This window comes from Scyliorhinus canicula, chromosome 9 (genome assembly GCF_902713615.1).
Source record: "Scyliorhinus canicula chromosome 9, sScyCan1.1, whole genome shotgun sequence".
In the NCBI taxonomy this organism is placed as follows: Eukaryota; Metazoa; Chordata; class Chondrichthyes; order Carcharhiniformes; family Scyliorhinidae; genus Scyliorhinus; species Scyliorhinus canicula.
This window is the reverse complement of record NC_052154.1, coordinates 142244558-142270184: the sequence shown is the minus strand read 5'-3', so window position 1 is coordinate 142270184 and position 25627 is coordinate 142244558. Positions and strand designations below refer to the sequence as shown.

Here is a 25627-nt window from a genome sequence, read left to right as displayed (position 1 = left end):
ATGGTTTCACGGAGCGAGCTGTGCAAACGTTTAAACGCAGCCTTAAGCAACAATCGCCAGGATTGACAGACACCAGGCTGGCTTGTTTTCTGTTAAGCTTCAGGGCCGCCCTACCACAGGTGAAATACCAGCAGTGGCAGCAAATGGCCTGACATGCTCATTAATTTGCCACATAACTGCCACAATTGGCCATCCACCATCTCCCTGCCACTGGCAAAATACAGCTGTGGTGGGAGGCCAATGGGTACGGCAGCGTCAACCATTCCATTCAATTTTACACCCCACCCTACGGTCGCAGAGCTGGTGGAGGGACCGGAGGGGCATAAAACTCCAACTCTGACATGGATGAAGATCCACAGCACCAAAAGATAAATTCACTGATTTGGTACTCCCAGTGGGGAATAACCTCGAAAGAGAATGCAAACTGAAAACTGTGCTACAGTGCCCTGACCTATGGTGTGGATCAGTGCATTGACATTTGATTCTTTTCAAATTGAGTAATAACTGGATAAAATACACATGACAGACCAAATACAACATCCGATTAGTAAAGTTAAATAATACATGGGCACAAATAACCCTTTAAGTTCTAAACTTTCACATCAGACACCTAGAAAAAAGTAGATTTATTTTTAACTGAATGCAGAGGCAACCATACCAAATGCAAAAACATGAGGAGGGTTATAGATTATTCATTTATCTTAAAGCAGGTGTTACATACTGCAAAGACAATGCAAAGGGAAGACTACTGTACACTCCAAAGTACAGAATAAAAAGTGGCCATTAAACCGCCAAACCTGTCCCTTTCATAAACAATGCTGCTCTATTTCAGTTCAATTCAGCTCTTCTAATGCCATGAGGAAAATCTACTCAAAGTTTCTGCCAGTACCTTCCCCATTCCTACACCCAAACCAACCCAAACCTAATTACACAAATTAAAACTCCAACTCCTTGAGCAATTTTGTGTCCTACTTTACATACAAACATGTGAATTAGGAGCAGGAGTAGACCACTCGGCCCCTCGAGCCTGCTCTGCCATTCTAGTAGATCATGGCTGATCTGATTGTGATCTCAACCCCTCATTCCTGCCTACCTCCATAACCTTTCACCCCCCTTATTTTTTAAAATAAATTTAGTGTACCCAATTCATTTTTTTCCAATTAAGGGGCAATTTAGTGTGGCCAATCCACCTACCCTGCACATCTTTGGGTTGTGGGGGCGAAACCCACGCAAACACAGGGAGAATGTGCAAACTCCACACGGACAGTGACCCAGAGCCGGGATCTAATCTGGGACCGCAACACTGTGAGGCAGCAGTGCTATCCACTGTGCCACCGTGCTGCCCTTTTCACCCCCCCTCCCCCTTGTTAATCAAGAATTTATCTTGATTGAATCTATCTTGATTAAGTGTATTCAAAGTGTATTCGGGAACTACCTTCCTGAAAAGGCTGTGGAAGCAAAGACTTGCACGACCCCCTGAGAAAAAACAATTTTCATTTCTGTCTTAAAAGAGTGACCTGTTGGCCTAAATCCTGCAGTCTCACCCGGCGTGGGAATCGTCGCAGAGAATTTAATGAACAAGCAAAGGTCCGTGGACCCTGCTGTGTGAATTTCCAGTCACAAGCAGGCGGGACTGGAAATCCCTGGAACCCCTAGTTCTTGATTCTCCCACAAGAGCAAACATCCTCCTCACAACCACCCTGTCAATACCACTTAGGACCTTAAATGTTTGGATCAAGTTGCCTCTTCCTCTTTTAAATTCTAGTGGATGCAAACCTAACCTGTCCAACCTTTCCTCTCAAGACAACCGACCCATGTCTAGTATTAGTGCAGTAAACCTTCTCTGAACTGCTTCTAACGCCTTTACTTAAATAAGGAGACCAATGCTCCAGATGTGGTCACTCCAATGCGCTGTACAACTGAAGCATAACCTCCCTACTTTTGTAATCAATTCCCCTCACAATAAATGATAATATTCTATTCGCTTTCCGAATTACTTGTTGTACCTAATACCAGCCTTTTGTGATTTATGCACCAGGACACTCTGCTCCCTCTGAATCTCAGATCTCTGCAGTCTATCACCATTTAAATTATACGCTTCTTTTTATTCTTTAGTTGAAATGAAGAATTTCACATTTTCTCACCTTCAGACTCCCGTTGCCATATTTTTGACAACTCATTTAACCTATCGATGTCCCTTTGTAGCTTCATTACATCCCCTTCACAATTTACTTTCCTACCTGTCTTTGTGTCAACAGCAGATTTATCAATCATTCCTTCAGTTCTTTCATCCAAGATATTTATATAAATGGGTAAAAGCTGAGGCCCCACCACTGATCCCTGTGGCATCCTAATCATCACATCCTGCCAAACAGAAAATTACTAATTTATGCCAACACTCTGTTTCCTGTTAGCCATCCAATGTTCAATCTATGTCAACATGTTACCCCCTACACCATGAGCTTTTATGTTCCACAATTACATTTGCGATGGCAGCTTATCAAATGCCTTCTGGAAATCTCAGTACAGTACATCCACTGGTTCCCCTTTATCCGCAGGACATGTGACCCAATAAAAACACAATTTCCCTTTCACAAAAACATATTGACTCGACTAGATTGCCTTGAATTTTTTTAAAGTACCGTGCGATAACATCTTTAATAATTGCTTCTATCTGGCTATAATTTCCTGCTGTTTGTCTCCCACATGTTTTGAATAAAGGAGTTTGCTTTCTTATGTGTCCTATACCACTTGCCTGTTTTTGTCTGTAGTATGACACATTTTAAGATCATCTCCGCAAGCTCCAAAGCTGCTCACTTTGATTTTGATCATCTTACATGCTGTTATATGTGATATATGTTATATATGAGTTAACCACAAGCACAGACTACCCATTTTAATCAATTCCTTTTGGACATGCGTTTTCATCCATGTCATGTCAATTCTCTCAAGCTGCTAGCTGTACAATATTGGTTGAAAATATGGAGGAGTGGAACAGTGAAATGCCAGTGATAATATGCAAAGAAATCGTCATAGAACAGAAGTCATAGATTTGCCAGTGGGTATAACTACGATATAAAGAAAACATACAGCATGGAAACTACAGAAATATGAAAAACTTCAGAAACTTTATTCTAGTTAACAGATTATTTTCTACCCATAAAACTATAAATAATTACAGTGCAGAGGCCATTCAGATATCGATCAGATATTGTTTGTTCCGAAAGCTATCCTAAATTAATATCGCTACCCTCTCCTCAACTCATAATCCTATGGGCATGATTCAGCAGACTTGAGTTGAAGTCCGCTGAATGGCAAGTTTAGTGGAGAAATATCTGCCATTCAATGGCACTTTGCCATTCTTTTTGGCCTCAGGGAGATTCTTTCCGCTGAGGCAGCACTTTTCTGCGATTTTCTGCTGGCGAGCTCGAGGCACCATTTTGGAAGGCAGTCCTGGTCTTTCGTCCCACTCCCTTCAAGCCCCCAGCTCCTGATTTTCAACCACCCCTCACCCCCGCAACCTTAGGGAGCTCCCAGGGAACCCCCCCTCATCTCCTCTACCTGTAAGGCCTCCCCCCTCCCGTATAGCTGGAACAGCACGGTAGCATTGTGGATAGCACAATTGTTTCACAGCACCTGGGTCCCAGGTTCGATTCCGGCTTGGGTCACTGTCTGCGCGGAGTCTGCACATCGTCCCTGTGTTTGCGTGGGTTTCCTCCGGGTGCTCCGGTTTCCTCCCACAGTCCAGAGATGTGCAGGTTAGGTGGATTGGCCATGATAAATTGCCCTTAGTGTCCAAAATTGCCCTTAGTGTTGGGTGGGGTTACTGGGTTATGGGGGTAGGGTGGAGGTGTTGACCTTGGGTAGGGTGCTCTTTCCAAGAACTGGTGCAGACTCGATGGGCCGAATGGCCTCCTTCTTCACTGTAAATTCTATGATAGGCCTGATCCCTAGCACTGCCAACCTGGCACCCCGGCAGTGCCCTGCTTCTCAGGTAGTGCCATCTTTGCACTGCCTGGGTGCTCAGGTGTCACTGCCAGAGTGCCAGGCTGACAGTGCTAAGGTGCCTGAGTGCCAGCAGGAGAGCCAGTGTGCCATGCTGCCCTGCCCTGACCACCCAAGGGTTTCCAATGGCCAGAGAGACCCCTCCCAAGTCCATTGTGTGAACCACTACTGAATGGCACCCTGGCGAGGTCTCCCAGGCGCGGCCGTACGGCTCATTTATATATATGCTGATCTGGATCATACGCAATGAGAGCGAGATCCAGATTGTGAGGCCTCACGAGATTCCGTTGAATCACATCCAAAATCTGTCTCTTCTTCAAATGTTTATCCCTTGCACAGGGAGTTCTCAGTTTTGTGGGTCTATTTCCTTGTATTTTTGTTTAACAATTATTTACTTTGCTTTCCAAAGCGTTACTATTTTCCTTTGTCACTTAGAAATCACCTTACATAATGCTTTCCACCATCTGAACAGTGTCCCCGCCCCTCTGAGTGCACCACAGTCATTTCATGTCAAATAAATGTTATGTGGCTGTAGGGGGAACTTCCGCCCCTCACTTGCGTTCGAAGTCCCACCTTATAGAGCTGCTGACCAATCTGATTGGCTGGTAGCCTCTCCAGTCCCTGCAGCAACAAGGGCTGCAGAGTACTGAAGAGGAAGTACATGAGGATGCCAGACACTAAGTCTGGACGGCTGAGACCAAAGTAAATTCAAGTGGTTCCAGGACAGGGCGCGGAGGGTAGAGTAGGCAGAGCCTGGTGGGCATCAGGAGGAAGGGGGGGGGGGGGGGGGTGTCGTGCATAAAGGGGCAATCAGGATCTCACAAGAAAGATAAGGGGGGTGGGAGAGGGGAACGGAGACCATCAGACCTGAAGGGATCTAACTTCAAGAAGGGGCTTCTGATGGAGGCGTTCACCCACTCCTTCATCAGAAGCCCACTCCTGAAGTCAGACTGCTTCAGGTCTGATGGTCTGCATACCTCTTCCTGCCCAAGATCTATGTCCGTTAATGTTTGGGCTTCCCTCACACAAGATCAATCCACCCACCAGCCTAAAAATTGAGACAGGGTGGTAAATGGCCCATTAAATAGCCATTACTTGGCCACTTAAGGACCAAGGCGGGCCTCCCATCTGAGATATTGGCAGCTTTTGTGAGGGCCACGAAGAATCCAGCACGAGTTTTAAGGATACGGCGGCGACGGCGGCAGCAGCGGCAGCAGCGGCAGCAGCGGCGGCAGCGGCGGCAGCGGCGGCAGCGGCGGCAGCAGCGGCAGCAGCGGCAGCAGCGGCAGCAGCGGCAGCAGCGGCAGCAGCGGCAGCAGCGGCAGCAGCTTCCCTTGCTGCTCACTCCTCTCTCTGGCTGGTTCCAAACTGGCCAGCTCTATTTATGCAGGGAATCTGCTAATGATTTCTCCGCCCCCACCCCCCCCATTGGGGAAGCTCATATTCCCAAAGGATTGTGGGATTGTCATTAGTCCCCAGCCAATGGTAAGCAGGCAGGTTATAACAGCAGCCCAGTGTAAATCTGGGACGGAGCAGGTAAGAACACGGAAATAATTCTGTCTTCAATTTCACGGTCTCCCACTAAAAAGCTCGCTGGTGGTGGAGCTTGGAATTCTGGCCATATTTTCCCATTCCTCGCCATCAAAAATACACAGAAGCAGCATGTTACCAGGCCTTAGCCAATGCTGCTCTGTACCTTAAATTCTGTAACAGGAACATGGGTTTCTATACCCGGTGAGAAAGCATGTCACTGCTTCCTCCGCTTTCTCCTCCACATAATACCACCAACAGAGATCAGGGACTCAGTACAAATGAAAGCGCAGATATCAAATCCTGTATTTTAAAGAATATTAATTTCTCCATGTCCTATTTTTATCACACTGCTTCACAAATTTGTTTAAGTGCCTGTCTGTGCCATTCTATGGTATAATTAATCTGTTTATTTTGACGTAGTAATCACCACATTAAAATAGCTCAAGCAAGAACTAACACAAATGTATTAAGTGATGCTTAAGCCGTTATTGGCCAACTTTTAGAAAGGCATATTGGCTTAAATTGGATTGTGTTTTGTTAAACATTGAGTGATTTTAAAAAGATGTACAGCATTCTTTAAAATGAAAATGAATTGGACCCGAAAATATGGGATGGTGGAAAAGCACATTGTACATTATCTCATTACAATGTCACTGATGTTGATTGGATGGTGGGTAGCTTACACAGTAGGTTACATTAGTTTCCCTAAAAGAGAGAGGAAGCTGTCCTGGATTGCTCTCAGGCAATGTTTTGCCAAGAGCAGCAGTGCCAGAGGATTGGGCATTAGTGCTCACCCTCAGTACACTGTGAGGTGAAACAAAGAATAGAGTTGTTACAGCACACAAGGTTTATATTTGGTTCATTGTGTCCATGCCAGCTCTCTCAAAAGCGACTCGGCTGGTCCCCCTCTCTAGCCCTTTCACCATAGCCCTAAAATTCCTCTCTTTTCAGGTGTTTATCCCTATTATATTCAATGAAGTACCCCAAAAAGGTAAGTTAAAAGTAGTTTATTTCCTACTCACAGTCAGCAAATATAGCAACTAAGCAACATTCCAAGTCCCAGCCGTTTTCCTTGAGCAGGACAATCCCCTTATAAGTGGGTGTAACCACATCTGTAGCATGTCATGTCATCGTCTCACTAACTCATGAGTGATGTTTGCACATGCGCAGACGTTTTCTGTTGAGTCTTGCATTTCTGAACGAACTGCGTATGTTCCGAGTTCGCGCGCAAGATAGCTGCCATCCCGAATGTGCTTCTTTACTGCCTGAGACACCATTTTAACATTCTCTTTTTTTTAAAATAATTTTTATTGGAATTTTTTACAGAAAATATAACAACAATGAAAAGCAACAATATAACCCCATAATAACTGTAACACCCCCAAGACCGTATCAACGCAGGTATCACGCCCCCCCCCCCCCCACCCTCCCAAACCCAGTAAACAACAAGAAAACTTAAAAATAAATTAAAATTAAATAAGCAAACATAGTCATCGTTTCCCACCCCACCCCCCCCGCCTTCCCCCCCCTTCCCCCCCCCCCCCCCCTTCCCCCCTTCCCCCCCCGGGTTGCTGCTGCTGCTGACCCCGTACCCTATCGTTGAGCCAGAAAGTCGAGGAAAGGTTGCCACCGCCTAAAGAACCCTTGTACCGATCCTCTCAGGGCGAATTTGACCTTCTCAAGCTTAATAAAACCCACCATGTCGTTGATCCAGGTCTCCACCCTTGGGGGTCTCGCATCCTTCCACTGTAGCAAGATCCTCCGCCGGGCTACTAGGGACGCAAAGGCCAGCACACCGGCCTCTTTTGCCTCCTGCACTCCCGGCTCCACCCCAACCCCAAAAATCGCGAGTCCCCGGCCTGGCTTGACCCTGGATCCTACTACCCTCGACACTGTCCTCGCCACCCCCTTCCAGAACTCCTCCAGTGCCGGGCATGCCCAGAACATATGGGCATGGTTCGCTGGACTCCCCAACACCTGACACCCCTGTCTTCGCCCGCAAAGAACTTACTCATCTTAGACCCGGACATGTGGGCCCGGTGCAGCACCTTGAATTGGATGAGGCTAAGCCGCGCACATGAGGAGGAAGAGTTAACCCTCTCCAGGGCATCAGCCCATGTCCCATCTTCGATCCGTTCCCCCAGTTCCCCCTCCCACTTAGCTTTCAGCTCCTCTACTGACGCCTCCTCCACCTCCTGCATTACCTTGTAGATATCAGATACCTTCCCCTCCCCAACCCAGACCCCCGAAAGCACCCTGTCACTCACCCCCTCGCGGGAAGCGAAGGGAATCCCTCCATCTGCCGCCTAGCAAACGCCTTTACCTGCAGATACCTGAACATGTTTCCCGGGGGAGCCCGAATTTCTCCTCCAACTCCTCCAGGCTCGCAAACCTTTCATCAATAAACAGGTCCCTCAGCTGTCTGATGCCCGCTCTGTGCCAACCTTGGAACCCCCATCAATGTTCCCTGGTACGAACCGATGGTTCCCCCTTAACGGAGCCTCCATCGAGCCCCCCACTTCTCCCCTATGTTGCCTCCACTGCCCCCAAATCTTGAGCGTAGCCGCTACCACCGGACTTGTGGTATACCTCGTAGGAGGGAGCGGCCACGGCACCGTTACCAGGGCCCCCAGGCTTGTATCTCCACAGGACACCCTCTCCATCTGTTTCCATGCTGCCCCCTCCCCCTCCATCACCCACTTGCACACCATCGACACATTGGCCGCCCAATAATACCCCGAGAGATTGGGTAACGCCAGCCCCCCACCATCTCTACCCCGCTCCAAGAAGACCCTCTTCACCCTTGGGGTCCCATGCGTCCAAACAAAGCTCATGATGCTGCTAGTCACCCTCCTAAAAAAGGTCCTAGGGATAAAGATGGGCAAACACTGAAAGAGGAACAAGAACCTCGGGAGAACAGTCATTTTGACGGACTGCACTCTACCCGCCAGCGATAGCGGCACCATGTCCCACCTTTTGAATTCCTCCTTCATCCATTTTAACATTCTCAACCTCGTGGTGGACTTTCGCGCCCTTTTCTCAGTGCTAAATTGCAAGTATTGGTTTTTCCTCTGCTCATGTGAAAGACATTTTTCTATTGCAATTTTTAGAGTTAAATCATTCTGCCGTAATAATGCCTCTCTTAACCTTTCATCATTTAGTCCATAAACGATTTGATCTCTGATTAAAGAGTCGTATAAACCAGCAAAATTAGAAGTCTGCGCCAAAGTTTTAGATCAGTGACAAAGCTATTGATTGGTTCGCTGATTTTCTGTAACCATTTGTGAAGCCTGAAACACTCCAAAGTTTCATTTGTTTGCATTTTGCAATGATTATCAAATTTTGCAATAATCACTCCAATTTACTTTAGTCTTCACCTTCAGCATATATGAATTAATTGTATATTTCTATAGCATGCTGACCTGCCATTGACAGAAGCAGAGCTATCCGTCTAGCTTCAGAGGCTGTATTTAAGTCACGAGCTTCCACATAGAGCTGGAATTGCTGTTTAAATAACTTCCAATTAAGATTTAAGTTACCGGTAGTTTTCAGCTGTCTTGAAGCCTGCACGTGGTCCATTGAATCGATTTGCCGTCGAAGATCCGTTTGCTGCGAGGACTACCACAGTCGAACAGTCGTTATCGGAACTTTTTATTTTCTTTCCTAATCTTACTACTAGTTGTTCTTAAAGCTTGTTTTTACCTGGTATTGTGTTATATTACAGAAATGTAATATGAATATTACTCATTTGCCATTGCATTTAACTTGATGATAAACAGTCAACTATTCCAGCTGATGACAAATTATGTATTAAGTAATAAAATAATATATTTGTGAGTTCTTTCCCTTTAATACTTTGACTAGTAATGTAATTAACTAAGATTAGATTAAACTAACAATTATGATAATGCACTTCACTCTGATCTGTCACATCTTTACTCCAGCTGCACTACACACACACTAACCTACAGAAAGAGCGGGAAACTTCTTATATAGGTCCTGTTAGTGTTGCCATTTAGTGACCTGTACTGACTGCACATTAACTAATCATGTATTAACATATACAGAGATCACTACACTGCCCATCTGACCAGCCCATCCACATCATCTTGTAATCTAAAGTTTTCCTCCTTGTTATTTACCATAACACCAAATTTTGTGTCATCTGTGAAACTACTGATCATAGACCTCATATTCACATCTAGATCATTAATGTACACTACAAGCAGTAAGGCACCCAGCAGTGATCCCTGCCGCACACTGCTGGACACAAGCTTCCAGTCACAGAAACAACCTTCGCCCATCATTCTCTGCATCCTGTCACTATGCCAATTTAGCTCAAATTTGCCAAATTGCCCTGTATCCTATGGGCTTTTTAAAGTAATTAATTGGATGCAAAATACTTGGGATATCCTGAGCATGAGAAAAGTGCTATATTTGGGGCAGCAGGGTAGCATGGTGGTTAGCATAAATGCTTCACAGCTCCAGGGTCCCAGGTTCGATTCCCGGCTGGGTCACTGTCTGTGTGGAGTCTGCACGTCCTCCCCCTGTGTGCGTGGGTTTCCTCCGGGTGCTCCGGTTTCCTCCCACAGTCCAAAGATGTGCGGGTTAGGTGGATTGGCCATGCTAAATTGCCCGTAGTGTCCTAATAAGAGGGAGGGGGGGGTTGTTGGGTTACGGGTATAGGGTGGATACGTGGGTTTGAGTAGGGTGATCATGGCTCGGCACAACATTGAGGGCCGAAGGGCCTGTTCTGTGCTGTGCTGTTCTATGTTCTATAACTGCAAGTACTTTTTATTTTCACAACATTTATGGCTGCATTTCAAACAAGTTTAGTAATTACATAAATCCTGCCGTTTAATTATTAAATAGTGGAGTCTACAAACTAATGTGTATATTTAGGTTTGCTCTACCTCTCCAGGAGTATTAAAGCTCCTTAAAATTAAGCTTTGCATTCTATGGTAGGGGAATACTTCTATTTCATTATTACCTCTTTCGTCAAATTGATTAGATCTAAGGAGAACTTTACAAAACATTTCTCCTGGTGTTCAGCATGGCAGTACAAGTCAGAAACAGATCTATAGCTTGATGAGGCTCCACGAAAAGTGAAGCTTTACAAAGGTCATCCTTCTCTATTTAGTTTGCAATGAAACTTGGCTGAGGCATGATCTACTGTCCACCTTTACATGGTATTCATTCTTTCCACTCATTTAAGTCAGTTACCTCCAGATTTATGTTTGTGACCTAAATGCTATGTGCACCAAGAATCTATGTTCAGAAATACACTCAGTTATCTTGTAATATTTTTCCGATCGATAAACACATGATCTTTCCCACTTTAAGTGGGTTGCATTAGTAATTACATTTATATTACGTGCCAGAGGAATTAGTGTGCGACCAGTCATTGTTACTATCAAGATGAAGTATATCATTGACGTCTGGTGCCAGGTTAGAAAGGTTCTTAAGGGAGGTCCTTGACCCGAAATATTGGCTGAAGTTTGGTCCCACCCATGGCAAACCCCCCCCCCCCCCCCCCCCCCCCCCCCCCCCCCCCACACTGTTTTCTGGTGGTGCATGGTGCAGGGCACACAAAAGCCCATGGACATCGGCGAGACTCGAAGGTCTTGCCTCTGTCACCAGATAATATGCCACAAGAGTGCTGGAAAATCCAACCCAACTCTGCTTTGCTCTCCACAGATGTTCAAAGACCCACTAATTATTACCAGCAATTTCTATTTTTATTTATTATTGAGGAAGTTAGATTTCTGATGACATTATTTTTAAAGCAATAAATTACTTGTTTAAGATTTGTGCTAAGTCTCACTAGCTAGTAGGAAATGGTTATAAAATAACTCCCATTTACTAGCAGTTTACTTATGAATGGACCCTGATAGCTTCTCTGATAGTTTGATGACTAATGAAACATCCCGTGTGTTACTAAATAAAACATGTCAGCAAAGTTTAAAGTTGAATCCTTTGTAAGATATGGGTGGCACGGTAGCATAATGGGCAGCATGCTAGCACAGTGGTTAGCACTGTTGCTTCACAACTCCTGGGTCCCAGGTTCGATTCCCGGCATGGGTCACTGGCTGTGCGGAGTTTGTACATCCTCCCCGTGTCTGCATGGGTTTCCTCCGGGTGCTCTGGTTTCCTTCCACGATCCAAAGATGTGCAGGTTAGGTGGATTGGCGATGTTAAATTGCTCTTAGTATCCAAAAAGGTTCGGTGGGGTTACTGGGTTAAGGGGATAGGGTGGAGGTGTGGGCTTAAATAGGGTGCTCTTTCCAAGGGTCGATGCAGACTCAATGGGCTGAATGGCCTCCTTCTGCACTGTAAATTCTATGATTTATTCTATGATTCGGCTATTAGATTTTGAAATACTGTACATCAAGATAATCCAATGGGATGCTGGATGTGTACACTATTCAATGGCAAATGTCTGTTCACTGTGTTCCAGTGATTTGTTGATGCCAGTTGGGATGGTTCTAGCAGTGTTAGAGTTACTTTTATGTTCTAGACTAGGGAGCGGGAAAAAACAAAAATCTCCATGCTTGCAAGTGACATACATCAAGGTTTAATAATTGCTTTATTATCTACAAATTTCAGATAGGTGGGTCTCAGTCAATGAGCCACACCTTTAGAATTGGAACCATGCATTCAGGAGAGAAGTTAGGAAACATTTCTTCACGCAACAGGTGGTAAAAGTGTGGAACTCTCTCCCACAAAAACGTTTTTCAGTTAATAATGTTAAATCTGTGATTGATTAACTAGCCAAGGGAAAGGGTTTAAAAAAATAATCACACAAGCTGCTAATTGCTAAATTCCCAAAGACTGCAAAAACAGTAAATCTCTGCAAAGGCACAAATTGCCTTGTCTCTGGCTGCCGACTGATAACACAATCCAGTCCATACACTAAAATCTAATTGATCATTATGCAGCTGCAACTCGTGTGTGTCTGCTGATACAAGAGCCAATGGGCAAGGAATTTGGTACACACTGGTCAGGCATATTTCTATCTTATTCATGTCTGGAAGTTAGTAGGTAAGTAGAGAAAATTATTAATCGTGAATAGATATAGATCATTTCTAAACCTTGTAAATATACATTTTTGATTGATAGATGCACATTACTTAGAAGATAAGCTAAATTAAGGGCAGCACAGTGGCACAGTGGTTAACACTGCTGCCTCATGGCGCTGAGGTCCTGGGTTCGATCCTGGGTCACTGTCCGTGTGAAGTTTGCACATTCTCCCCGTGTCTGCGTGGGTCTCACCCCCACAACCCAAAGATGTGCTGGGGTAGGTGAATTGGCCATGCTGAATTTGCCCTTAATTTGGAATTATTGTTGCTATGGTTTTCCTTTGTTTGGAGAGCTTGTGGGCTTTGTGTTGGTAAACAGTTCCCCCGATATAACTTGAACTAGAACTCTGAGTGTCGTCTGGTCAATTTGGGGAGTGAAGTACACTACAGTTGAACAGATGAGAAAGTCCTTCAACCGATCCAATGCAGATGGTTAGTGCTGTGAAACAGATCAACCATTACCTTATTGAATGGTGGCTAGAATGGGCTCGAGGGGCTAAATTGGCCTTGCCCTTTTCCGATGGCTAATTGTGACTACCTCATGAAAACGCAAGTGCATGGATGGTGGATGAGGAACTGGACTTGAGATTCCCCTGGAATCAGTAGCCTGCTGATCCTCACTATGTGGTGTTTTAAATCCAGAAGGGTCATTTGGATGAGGTGGTGAAGGCTGGATGCCACACTGCCTTTGGACATGGGGAAGAACATTGAAAAAGGATAAAGAATGGCTGCCTGCTTACCCGTACTCTGATGACATTGACTTCCACGGCCAATAACATACCATACAGTATGGCCAATAGTGCTGCAATGCAGAATCGGAGTTGGCTTAGTCCAATTCCATGCTCACAAAACTTGGCAAATTTGACAGTTTTTGTAACGAATGCTAAAGTCCAGTAGACCAGCAAAGCTGCAAAACAAACACACATAATCGATATCAAACTTCAAAATACAAAGCTAATTAAACTCGTAATTCAACAGTTACAACAATTAACATCTGTGCACAACTGAGCCCATAAATCAGGTCTTGTGCCTGTGAAACCATGTCATTTCAAAGAAAAGCCTTTAAGTGACACACATCAAGATTTAATCATTGCTTTAACATCTGCAAATCTGTGCTGTTTGATTGTTAATTTTTCAAATCCCTTACTGTATTAAAGAAGTTCTCAAATAGAAACACAAGCACAGAAGTAGGCCATTTGGCCCATCAAGCCCTTTTGTTAGTCAATCCATTTTGTTGCCCTTTTTAATCCACTTTCTCTGTAATTAATCTTATTTTCCAGTTATGGTTAGCATCTATGCCCCGTTTATGAGAAACAAAAATGTTATTACATGGATTTATATTTTAATTTTTTTAACTGTGTTTTTTTAATTTAAAAAATGTTTAAATTATCCTGACTCTGAATATCTTAGTTCCAACTCCCAAAGTGTTATGTATTCTGGTGTCAGAACTAAAAATAATCACACCCTAGATATTGTCATAGCAATTCATTCCTAGCTCCTGACAATGAAAGTAACAGAAGGAGCAGCTTTTTGTTATGTACCCTGCCAAAGTCCTTCATTGGATTAGACGCACTTAATCAGTTCATTCTCTTAACCTTGACATCTCCTGGGAATGTGACCAAATATTGCCCGTAAATACAACAGAATAAAATCCTCAACAGTTCATGTAGGACAGTGAATTGTGCAGAGATTTCAATGGCAACATGCATGGAGTCAGTCATTCGCCAATTGATGGGATGTTACACAAGATTGCATCCAAAGTTCTTTATTATAAAGTAATGTATTTCAATGGCAATCGCTCTTTTTAGCCACATCTTCCTCAAAGCTCCTCGATGTTCCTGAATAGCTTTATCTCGGAAACAACATTCACTGCATGATATGCTTTCTGGATTTAAATACACTTGCATGCTACCTGATTGATGGATTTTCGTGAGGGAGATGGGAATTGGGAGTCAGGAAATTTGCCAACTTCGCAGTCCCCACTGCCATATTTTTGTTTCGTGGAGGCAGGAGAGGGATGCAGGCCGGCCTGAGGCAGCAACATAAATGGATGGTGCAGCCAGCCGGCTGGAATGCAACGTTTAGTTTAACAGGATATTCACCCGATTATAATGATGAACGTCAGTCCCTCAAAACCTTACCCTCATCCACCCACCGATCCCACAAGCCACCTCCATGACCCCCATATCTCACATATCCTTCCCATGCTCTATGCATTCTCCATGCCCATTCTTAGAGTATCCACTATGTGCAGAACCAATGGGCAATAGGCTAGCCTGAGAAGTCTTTGAAACATTCTGGAACTGACATAATAAGCTTAGAAGAGATCCTTTGAGGAAAAAGTGGCTTCGCTTATAACCTCTTATAAGTGTCAATTAGCCACATACGTTCATAGTGTCAGTATCAAAAGCTTTTCTCAGCTTCACATGTCTTATCATTGTGTAAGTAAACACACAGGCAGGGGGAAAAACTCCTCAAAGAAACAGCAGCATTACATGGTAGTAGAGATGTCAATCAAACAAAACTTTCTCTCTCATCTGTAACTATGTAAATATTGAGCAAATCCTCTCAAAAAATGTCAGTCAGGAACAATGGGGTGATTCCTGTCGGATGGCTGAGCATGATCTAGATCACATTTCAACCACCTGTAGTATTTTAAAGTATGCATACCGGCCAGCCCGTCTTCACCAACTTGGCGCCCCAATCCCAGCGTTCAAGGAGGTAGATTCAGTGCTCTTGTGCCCCTCTGCCACTTCCAGGCTGCAAAGGGAGGGCCCCCAGGGGTCCTGGAGGTTGGGTGGCCGCGGCTGGGTGCAAAGGATTGACCTCAGTCTCCTGTGATGGAGACTGGACTGCCCCCTCTCGTCCTGGGAAACCTGATGATCACTCTTGGCATGGTGATTTCAGGCAGCTCTCCGATCAAAATCATCATTCTTGTTTGTGTACTGTGAAAGTTTTGCAGTGTCCTGGTCACTAAAATCTCCATGCCCCTGGACACCTGGGAGGGTTCCAAATCATAGCAGCACTCCATTCTACAGAATGGATTCCCATTTCTCTCTCTCAGAAGCTGCAGATGTGGGATGACTCCTTGAACTGACAGAAGTCAGTTTCACTAGGGGATATTTCCTTTTTGGAGCCTGTATGAGCTGCAGGTGCAGCCTGGCAACTTTGAACTGTTCTGTTTGAGAGCTGCAGAGCAGACCCATCAGTTCATTGTTGATGCAACCCAGGAATATTCAAGTACTTTCCCTTTCTCCACAGGTGCTCACTCAGCCCCATGCTTTTAACACTGTATTTTTTCACATCTCCGAGTCTTGCTAGCAAGCTCAAAATCTTTGCAATCCCTTGAACGCCTTTGAAAACCTTTGTTTTCATTCAATTTCACAGTCTAGACCTTTGATTTGATGGCTTAATAATTTTTACACAGCAGACCAATGTTTATTAACACCTAAACTCTGTAGTTAGAAAAGAGGATCTGAAAGCACTGAGCTGCTTTGAAGTTGCCTGCAGCTGTCGAGCAGAACAAGGATGTTTATAAACATTGTGGTTAGGAATAATGGGGAGTGGGGGATTTCAGATGCATGTAAACATGAAGAGAAAGATAAATAAACAAAGTTCCTGCTGTGTAAAAACCATTAAGTTGTCAGTCAAAGGCTAATCAAAGGTACTGGACTGTGAAATTAAATGAATTAAAAGGTTTTCAACTTCTCAAGGATTTTTAAGGAATTTCAAAGATTCATAAATCTGGACTCTAAATTAATAGCCACAGTAATGGTGATCATGAAACTATCATCGATTATTGTACAGACTGAGATAGTTCATTAATGTCTTTTACAGAGGCAATCTGCTGTCTTTACTGGGGCAGGACTACAACAGCAGTATGGTTGACTGTCAAATGCCCTCTGAAATCAATTCAAAGACCAATTAGGGCAGCAATGCCCACTCCATCCTTCAGAGGGAGTGGTGACCAGGGAATGGGTTGTGTGGCTGGGGTGACTCTCCACGGGACTGGGGCGGTGGCCAGTCACGGACAGTCATTGCCGTGGCCTGTAAGGTAGCCATCTCGTTGCGCACCCACTGACTACCCACCTTGCCCCTGGTTCTGCAGAGTGACAGCGGCCGGATGGGTGCCCCCACCCGCACACCATCCTCCTCCATACCCCCCCACCCAGCTGCCACCCGCCTGCATGGCATCATGCGGTCCACTCAAGGGCAATGCCCACTGTAACCCCAGAGGGGTGCCGGATGGGGGCTGCGGAGCGTACCGCTTGCAAGGGCAGCGGCACCCAATGGTACCCCGAGCAGCAGGGACGGGCGCCAGGGTCAGAGGCTCCCATGGTGCCGAGCAACGACAGGGCCAGAGGTGCGGATATGGTGCGGGGGGGAAAAACATGTGGGGGCAGAGCCTACAGTGCCAACCGGGGCCGCCATGTAGCCTGGTGGACTAGATTGGGCATGGGGGTACGGACCACGATAACATGTCGGCTTTTCACAGCTTGCAGACAATGGATATTAGAATTCAACCTGCAATGGTGGACTTCCTCCCAGTGATCGCAGCCCTGGAAATGTCCTGCGGCTGTACGAGCTGGAGCTGCTCGAGGAGGAGGAAGCTGCAGCAGCAGAGCCTGCCCCAGAGGAACAGAAGGCAGCCGTCCAGGATGAAGAGCCGGCCGCCCAACAGGCCGAGGAGGTGCACGTGCGAAGGAGGTGCCACATGGGGCCTCAGGATCTTGGAGAGACTACCTACCATCATGTACACCCCCTTCCTTCCTGCCCTTTAACCAGCCGGGTTAAAATAACAGCCTACCCACTGGGATGTGTACATGTGACACATGAAGGCTGATTTACCCAAAGGCTCAGGGAAAAAGGGAGAGGGTTACTGCCTTCAGTAAAAAAGGAACATGAGGCATGCGGAATTCAACAGTGATGGGTTCAGTGGTAAGAACTGGAATACCCACCACTTTGACAATGAGGTCCACGATGTCTGAGGGAGACTGGAGAATAAACGAAGGGAGCTCCACCTGCACATTGTGAGGTTCCAGGAAGAGGGTAACACTGACAAGGAGAGGGTCAAATTTGGTCTCGAAATGAAAATGCGTCACCACCATCTTGAAAGCCCGAAGTTATTGCGGCAGTTTGACATCAAAACTTGAAAAGATTCTGCACGAGGAGTCTGAGGCAGTGTGGTAGGAGACCACGGCTCGACTAAGGGGACTTTTCATCAGCCACCCTCAAACTGCTTAGAGTCCCAACATTGCAATAGAGTCAGAGCTGAGAGAAAAGAGGAAGCATTCCTTGAGAAGGAGCAATTGGAGCCACTGCCCTTTGTTGAGTTTTAACAGGAGACTGCAGGAGTCACTGGTTTCACAACACAGTCGCTCATTTGAACTTTAAAGAGATTTATGTGAGAATGGAAAATGCAGGCAACCATAAAGAAAGCACAGGTGCTGCATCTGCCAGATCATCAATGAAAGCCTCTGATGTGCTTTCTCCAGTTGGCATGGTAACGTGCCGACTGGCATCCAGTCATTGCCAAAGTGCAAGTTGCTCGCAATCAGTACACCAGATCGGAGATTGCATGAGTGCCTTTGGTAAGGTGCCACATTTCATGCATGTGTCCAAACCTCTGTCAACCTCAGTTAGATTGAGGTGTCAAGTTTCAGGGTTGTCATCTTGGTCACCTAGATCTGTGTGTTTATGCCTCAGTTACAAGGCTATATTAGTGAATGTGAGTAGCACAGACGTAGCTCTGAGATGTGGCAGTGACTTTCTGTTTGTGAGGGAGAGGTCAACTAAATCTGCCCAGTGTTCATTAATCTGTTGCATCTCTCAGTCTACAGGGAGAAGGAGGATTGAATACTGGAGCTTGCAGTCAATGCTGCCTTTTTAACAAAATGTCTATTTATCAGGATTTCCAATTTTTTTACAGAAAATTTGCATCAAACAAACAAAAGCAGAAAGGTCAGAAAGATAGTTATCAGTATCAAGGGTAAGCACAGAACAATAGTCATTACATAATTGAGAACCAGTAAGACCAGACGATGCAGGGATATAATTTCCAACATGTTCCTTCCACGGAAAAATGACCTGCTTGTACACAAACAGGATACAGGCCACAATATAGACCCAAATCTCACCCATAGCTACAAAACACAATGGCAGAAGAACAAAACAACATTCGAGAACCCCAGTGCTAAGGGGGAACTGACTAATTCCTACAGTGGGTCTCAGCACCACAACCCAAAGATGTGCAGCGTAGGTGGATTGGCCATCCTAAATTGCCCCTTAATTGGGAAAAAATAATTGGGTAAAATTAATATTTTAAAAAGGCAATCACACGCAAAATATTTACTTCTTTGCAAACAGACAAAATGACAACATTAACAGCCAACAACATGATTGTCAGGGAGTAAAGTTCAGGATAGCAACTGAGGGACGAGGCAGTCATCAGGATAAAGATCACTACACTGGCGCGAAAGGAAAGTAGACATCAAGGATAAAGCAGCATCTGACAGGGAGAGCGTTCTTCAGTATCTTCCAACAATTGGAGCATGAACCTCATTACTTCCAACATGTTGATCAACCGAGCCAAGGCGGTCAACTACCAAAGCCCCAGCCAGGGGTGTTGGCCCAGTGGCTCAGGTGACCCCAACTGCTCTTGACTGACAACAGGAAAAGACTACACAGAACCAGAGGTTGGAAGGCAACCACAACCCAAGCCTCGGAGACAGGATTAAATGTGCTTCATCAAATTTGAGGTGCCCAGCCTCCTGATAGAGATTCTGAAACATGACAGCCAATTCTCAAACCCAGCTGGGAACTTCTCCACCATCTCACTCGAGACACCAGGTACGACCGGACTCCTCACTGCTTCCCTTTCTTCCTCATCGGAACTCCTCAAAATGGATGACGGGGCTATGCAACAGGAACTCAACCATATGGTGGCGGGCTTCCAGCAGAGGCTGTGCTGTCTCTACTACAAGAGCCTCCTTGTGCTCTGACACTGCCTCTATAAATACACCTCACAACTCTTGAAATTGGGCTTTAATGTCCTGCACCGTAGAGCTATGACTATCAGGTGGACCACCTGCAACACCAACTGTCGGAGTGCACTGCATTGTCAGGGCGAGAAACCTCTCAAGGGCCAGTGCACCACCAAAAGAAAGGCCCCACCCAACAGCCTTCAGCCATCAAAAATCAATGAGGATTAAACTAGATTATCTCAACTCAAAAGTGCTCAAACCTTGACCAACAAATCTTGATTTATAGTGAAAAACACGTAAACCAAAAAAAGCCTCAAAAGAGATGTGTACAAGGATAAAAACAAAGATTGAAGGATGAGCAGAGCCACAGCTCCCAAACCCGCAGCTGCTACCACACTCACATCACGTGATCCCCCTCAATGCTGCCTTCTTAATGGTAGTGATCCGATTGAGAAGGAGGAGAAAGGCACCGCCTAGCCTAGCTTCGGGAGGAAGCCCAGTCTGAGGTCCATGGTGCAGAAGAGCTCTAGCAGTACACAGAGGATAAGGGACATAGAACCATTCCATGAAGGTGATTTGCACGACCAAGGCTTCATCAACAAAGACTTTCCTATATGGAGATGAGCGAAAGACAACGCTGTCCACGTCTATGCTTGGCAAGAGATGTGGTGGATCATATCTGCCACATTTGTGGGAGGATCTAATGCCCCATGGAGTGGAAGGACATTCCCTGATCTTACCCCTGAAGGGTACCGCCATGTTCAATGTTTTCACAGGGGATCTTTGTGACATTTCGCAGTCCTCAACACATAAATGTATCAAGGAGATGAGAGATACCCTCGACAGTGAGTCATCATTATGTGAAGTTCATACTCAATGAAATTAGCCAGGATGTTAGATTTCCAGAGTTTGCAGCAATCTCAGGCTTCCCTGGAATACAGGGTGTAATCAATTGCACACATGTGGCTTTGAGAGCTCCTCGGCAGCAGCCCCTGATGTTCATGAATAGGAAAGGTTCCCCGCTTTTGAAATCTGCCTGGATCCTATTGGCTGTGGACAATTGGTTACCCCATGAATCTTGGGGGACATGAGCTTTCTGGATAAGGGAACGGGTCAATCATTAACCATTCAGCTTTATAAATAGAGCTGGCCAGTATAGTATGGCTAGAGGGAGAACCAATAGTGAACTATTGGGGCTATTTAAGTATTGTTGTAAATAAAAGTTACTTTCAACTTGACTTAACAAACTCATGCTGGACTCTTTGTGGCCATCACAAAACCCACCCTAAACCTTCAACTGGTGTGTAATCATCAGAAGAACATCATGCGCATTTATGGCCTGTACCTGGGAGTGCCCATGATTTATACATCCTGAGACAAGGCTAGCTTCTTGGAGATAAGGGGCAACTGCTCAAATGATGGCTCAGGACACCCATGCATCGTCCCCTGAGTGACTTGGAGGAGAGATACAACATGGTACATAGGACGACACAGTCCATCATCGGGCAGTTCAGTGGTATCCTGAAGATGCTCATCTAGTGTTTGGATTGTGTTTCTCGTGTGAATGCCCGACAGGCTGACCTCTCTGCCCACTGCCTCCCTACCTGGCGAGGTGATGTTGGTGGACCTCCTGGGGACAACTCTCAGACAGAGTACATCCTGGTACTGGCGGACTCCATGAATGAGGGCCTCAAGGGAGACATTTCTGAACCTAGGAACAGCATGTTTCTTAAATCAGCCAAATTGAGACATCTTCTCCACATAGCTGGGCTGGAGAGATTGAATGTGTGTGTTCAGGTGTCGTTTAAAGTTGACGCTCGAACTGGCGATCCCATTATTGTCGACAGGGACTGGTTTAGCACAGTGGGCTAAACAGCTGGCTTGTAATGCAGAACAATGCCAGCAGCGTGGGTTCAATTCCCGTACCGGCCTCCCCGAACAGGTGCCGGAAAGTAGCGACGAGGTGCTTTTCACAGTAACTTCATTGAAGCCTACATGTGACAATAAATGATGATGATTATTATTATTATTATTAGGTACTGCCAGGGCGATTGAATCAGAGCCTGCCGCAAAATGTGATTCAGAGAGCTATTTGCCGATGCTTTTGAAATTGGGCACAAATTCCTGCCACGTCACCCAGCGGGAAATGCACTGCAAAACTTGCATGTTACCCCATTTATTCTCAAAAATGGAAAATTCCGCCCGATATTGACTTTTTGCAGACTATTTATGTCCTCCTGGCAACTTGCTTTTCAACTTATCTTTGTACCGCCAGTAAATTTGGCTACAACACCCTCAATCCCTTCATCACATTTATTAATATAGTTTGTAAATAATGAGGCCCCTGCTATGATCCCTTTGGCATCTGACTAGTTACTATTTGCCAACCTAAAAAATGACCCCTTTCTCTCAACTCACTGTTTTCTGTTAGTTAGCAAATCATCTAACCAAAACATGAGATTTTACATAGTAAGCTTTTACGTGACACTTTAGTGAACGGCTTTTGGAAATCCACTGACAGTTTCCTTTGTTGACCTTGCTTGATTCATCTTGAATAAACTCTAATAGATTCCCAAAGACGGTTTGCCCTTTGGAAAACTATGTTGCTTCTGCTTGATTGTGTTATGATTAGAGACTGAGGTAGTAATATTGTGATGGCCTGAGAGGAGTTAGAGTTCCGAGAGTGTGTTTAAGAATGTTTTCTACAGCCAGTATATTTCCCGTCCAAGTGGGGTAGACACTGCTGGACCTGTTTCTTGGGAATGAGGTGAACCGTCTAGATCAAATATCAATAGGAGAGCATTTAGGGACCAGTGATCATTGCAGCGTTAGGTTTCAATTGACTATGGAAAAGGACGAGGAACAGTCTAAAATTAGAATAATTCACTGGGGGAAAGCCAACTTCAATGGGGTAGGAATGGATCTGAGCCAAGTAAATTGGTGTCCAAAGTTGGCAGGGAACATAGAAGTTGAAAAATGGCTCCCTTCAAAGAAGAGATAGTTTGGGCACATTTAAGGTATATCCCATTAAAGGAGAAAGGTAGGTAAAACTAATCCAGAACTCCCTGGGTGACAAAGTGTTAGAGGTTAAGATGAAGAAGAAAAAGCATGCTTACGACAGGTGTCAGGTGGATAATACGATGGAGAATCAGGACGAATATAGAAAGGTCACAGTGGAAGTGAAAAATCAAAGAGAAGAAAAGAGGAAATATGAAAAGAGACAGGCAGCAAACATAAAAGGGAATTCAAAAGTCTTTTGTAGACATCTAAGTAGTGATAGAGCCCTTGGCGATCACCTTTAGAGGGTCAGCAGAATAGCAGGGATTAGCAGGGGGAGCAGGGTGCACTGGTTGTTGTTATATGCAGACAACCTGCTACTATATATATCAGACCCGCTGGAGAGATGGGAAGGATCATGGGCCTACTAGAGAGGTTTGGGGCCTTCTCAGGTATAAGTTGAATGTGGGGAAAAGTGAGGTGTTCTCAGTGAACACGTTGGGTCAGACAGCCAACTTAAGGTGGCTACCATTCAGAGTAGCCAGGGATAGGTTTAGGCATTTGAGGATCCAGGTGATGGGAGAGTGGATGACGCAGCATAAATGGAACCTAACAAAGTTGGTGGAGGAGATAAGGGAGGACGTTAAGAGGTGGGATGCACTGCACAGCATGGTAGCACAGTGGGTAGCACTATTGCTTCACAGCTCCACGGTCCCAGGTTCGATTCCTGATTTGGGTCACTGTCAGTGCGGGGTCTGCCCGTTCTCTCCGTGTCTGCATGGGTTTTTTCCGGGTGCTCCGGTTTCCTCCCACAAGTCCCGAAAGACGTGCTGTTAGGTAATTTGGGCATTCTGAATTTGGATGTTCTGAATTTGTCGCTGGTAGGAAGTGTCCAAGTGGTGAAAATGAGGTTCTTATTCATTTTCCAGATGCTTCCAATTTTTGTTCCAAAGGCCGTTTTTTTGGAAGTTGGATACATTTTTTAAAAAAAATGTTTATTTAGGCATTCATAAATAAACATCAAACAAAACCACAAACAGGATGAAAAAGATAACCAACAGATAACGAACTGGAGAACACAGCATAACTCAATAAATAGCCAACAACTGCGCCCCGCCTCCCTATCCACTCTCTCTGCCTCCACTTTTTCTAGTTAACCCTAATCTCCCCCCTTCCCCCTGCTGACTTTACTGTCCTGGGAGAAGTCAATGAACGGTTTCCATCTCCGAGCGAACACTTCCATCGACCCCCTTAAGGCAAATTTAATTTTCTCCAATCTAAGGAAATCCGCGAGGTTACTCACCTATACCCCAGGTGTCGGAGGCTCCGAGTCCCTCCACCCCAACAGGATCCATCTGTGCGCTACCAGAGAAGCAAAGGCCAGAATGTCGGCCTCTCTCACCCACTGGACTCCCGGGTCTTCCGATACTCCAAACACTGTCAGCTCTGAACTGGGAACCACCTTCACCTCCAGCACCTCTGACATCACGTCAGCGAACCCCCACCAAAATTCCTGTAACTTCGGGCAGGCCCAAAACATCTGAATATGGTTCGTTGTGCCCCCCCCCACCCCACCCCGCACATCGGCCACACCTATCCTCCACCCCCTCAAATAGCATACTCATTCTGGCCACCGTCATATGCGCCTTATGGACTATCTTAAATTGAATGAGACTCAGCCTGGCACATGAAGAGGACCCATTTACCCTCCTCAAAGCTTCCTCCCATAACACAGCCTGCAGCTCCCACCCCAGCTCCGACTCCCACTTTTGGCTTAGCTACTCCTATCAGGGAGCCCTCCCAATCCATCAGTTCCTTATATATCTCTGACACGCTGCCCTCTCCAACCCCTCCTCTCGACAGCACCTTATCCTGCAACTCTGGGGGCGGCAGGTCATGAAAGTACGGCACATGCTTTCTCAAGTAGTTCCACACCTGTAAATATCTGAACGCATTTCCCCAGGGCAACTCATACTCCTCCAGCAGTTCTTCCAAACTTGGGAAGCTGCCCTCCACAAACAAATCTCCAAACCTCTGAATCCCCACCCCCCGCCAACTCTGAAAATCCCCATCTAGTTCCCCCCGTGCAAACCTGTGATTTCCACAGTTTGGGGCCCAAATCGAGGCCCCCATCAAGCCTAGCCTCAATGCTGTCTCCACTGTTCCCACCACCTCAGGTCCGCCAGTACCCCCGGCTCGTGGAGTACCTGGCCGGCAAGAACAGCAGAGGCGCCGTCAACAGCACTCTGCCATATTTGCCGCCCAATAATAATTCATTAAATTTGACACGGCCAACATGCCACCCCTCGCCCTCGTTCTAGCAACGCCTTCTTTACCTGAGGGGCCTTTCCCGTCCACACAAATCCCAATATCAACGAGCTAACCATCTTGAAAAAGGCTTAGGGATAAAATCGGGAAGTTCTGGAATGCAAACAAAATCCTCGGGAGCACAGTCATCTTTACAGACTGCACTTGCCCCGCCAATGACCACGGAATCACATCCCACCTTTTAAATTCGTCCCTCATTTGCTCCACCAACCGAGCCAGATTCAACTTGTGTAGGTGCCCGCACCCCCGCGCCACCTGAATACCCAGATACCTAAATCTCGCCCCCACCACCTTAAATTGCAACTTGCCCAATCTCCTCTCCTGCCCCTTCGCCTGCATTGGAAAGACCTCACTCTTTCCCATGTTTAGTTTGTACCCCGTAAACCGACCGGATATCACCAAAATGTCCATGTTCATCCCTTTGCTTTCCAGCGGGTCCGATATATACAATAGCAGATCGTCTGCATATCGGGACACCCTATGCTCCACCTCCCCCTGCACAATCCCTTCCCAATTACTAGACACTCTAAGCGCCATTGCCAGTGGCTCTATTGCCAAGGCAAAAAGCAACAGGCAAAGTGGGCATCACTGTCTCGTCCTCCGGTACAACCTAAAGTACCCCAAAATAACCCGATTCGTTCTGACACTCACCACCGGCGCCACGTACAGCAATTGGATCCAATCCACAAACGCCTGCCCAAA

The 25627-nt window shown here is 45.8% G+C and overlaps 1 protein-coding gene across 6 annotated transcripts in view; it reads right to left on the bottom strand.

The window, feature by feature from the left end:
* abcc8 (ATP-binding cassette, sub-family C (CFTR/MRP), member 8) overlaps positions 1–25627 on the bottom strand; it is a 362311-nt gene that overhangs the window by 296456 nt on the left and 40228 nt on the right. For all 6 annotated transcript variants that reach the window (XM_038807799.1, XM_038807798.1, XM_038807800.1 and 3 more), the window contains one exon: positions 13358–13524. In XM_038807799.1, coding sequence (XP_038663727.1) covers positions 13358–13524 — 167 coding nt within the window. The remainder of the gene's footprint in view (positions 1–13357; positions 13525–25627) is intronic.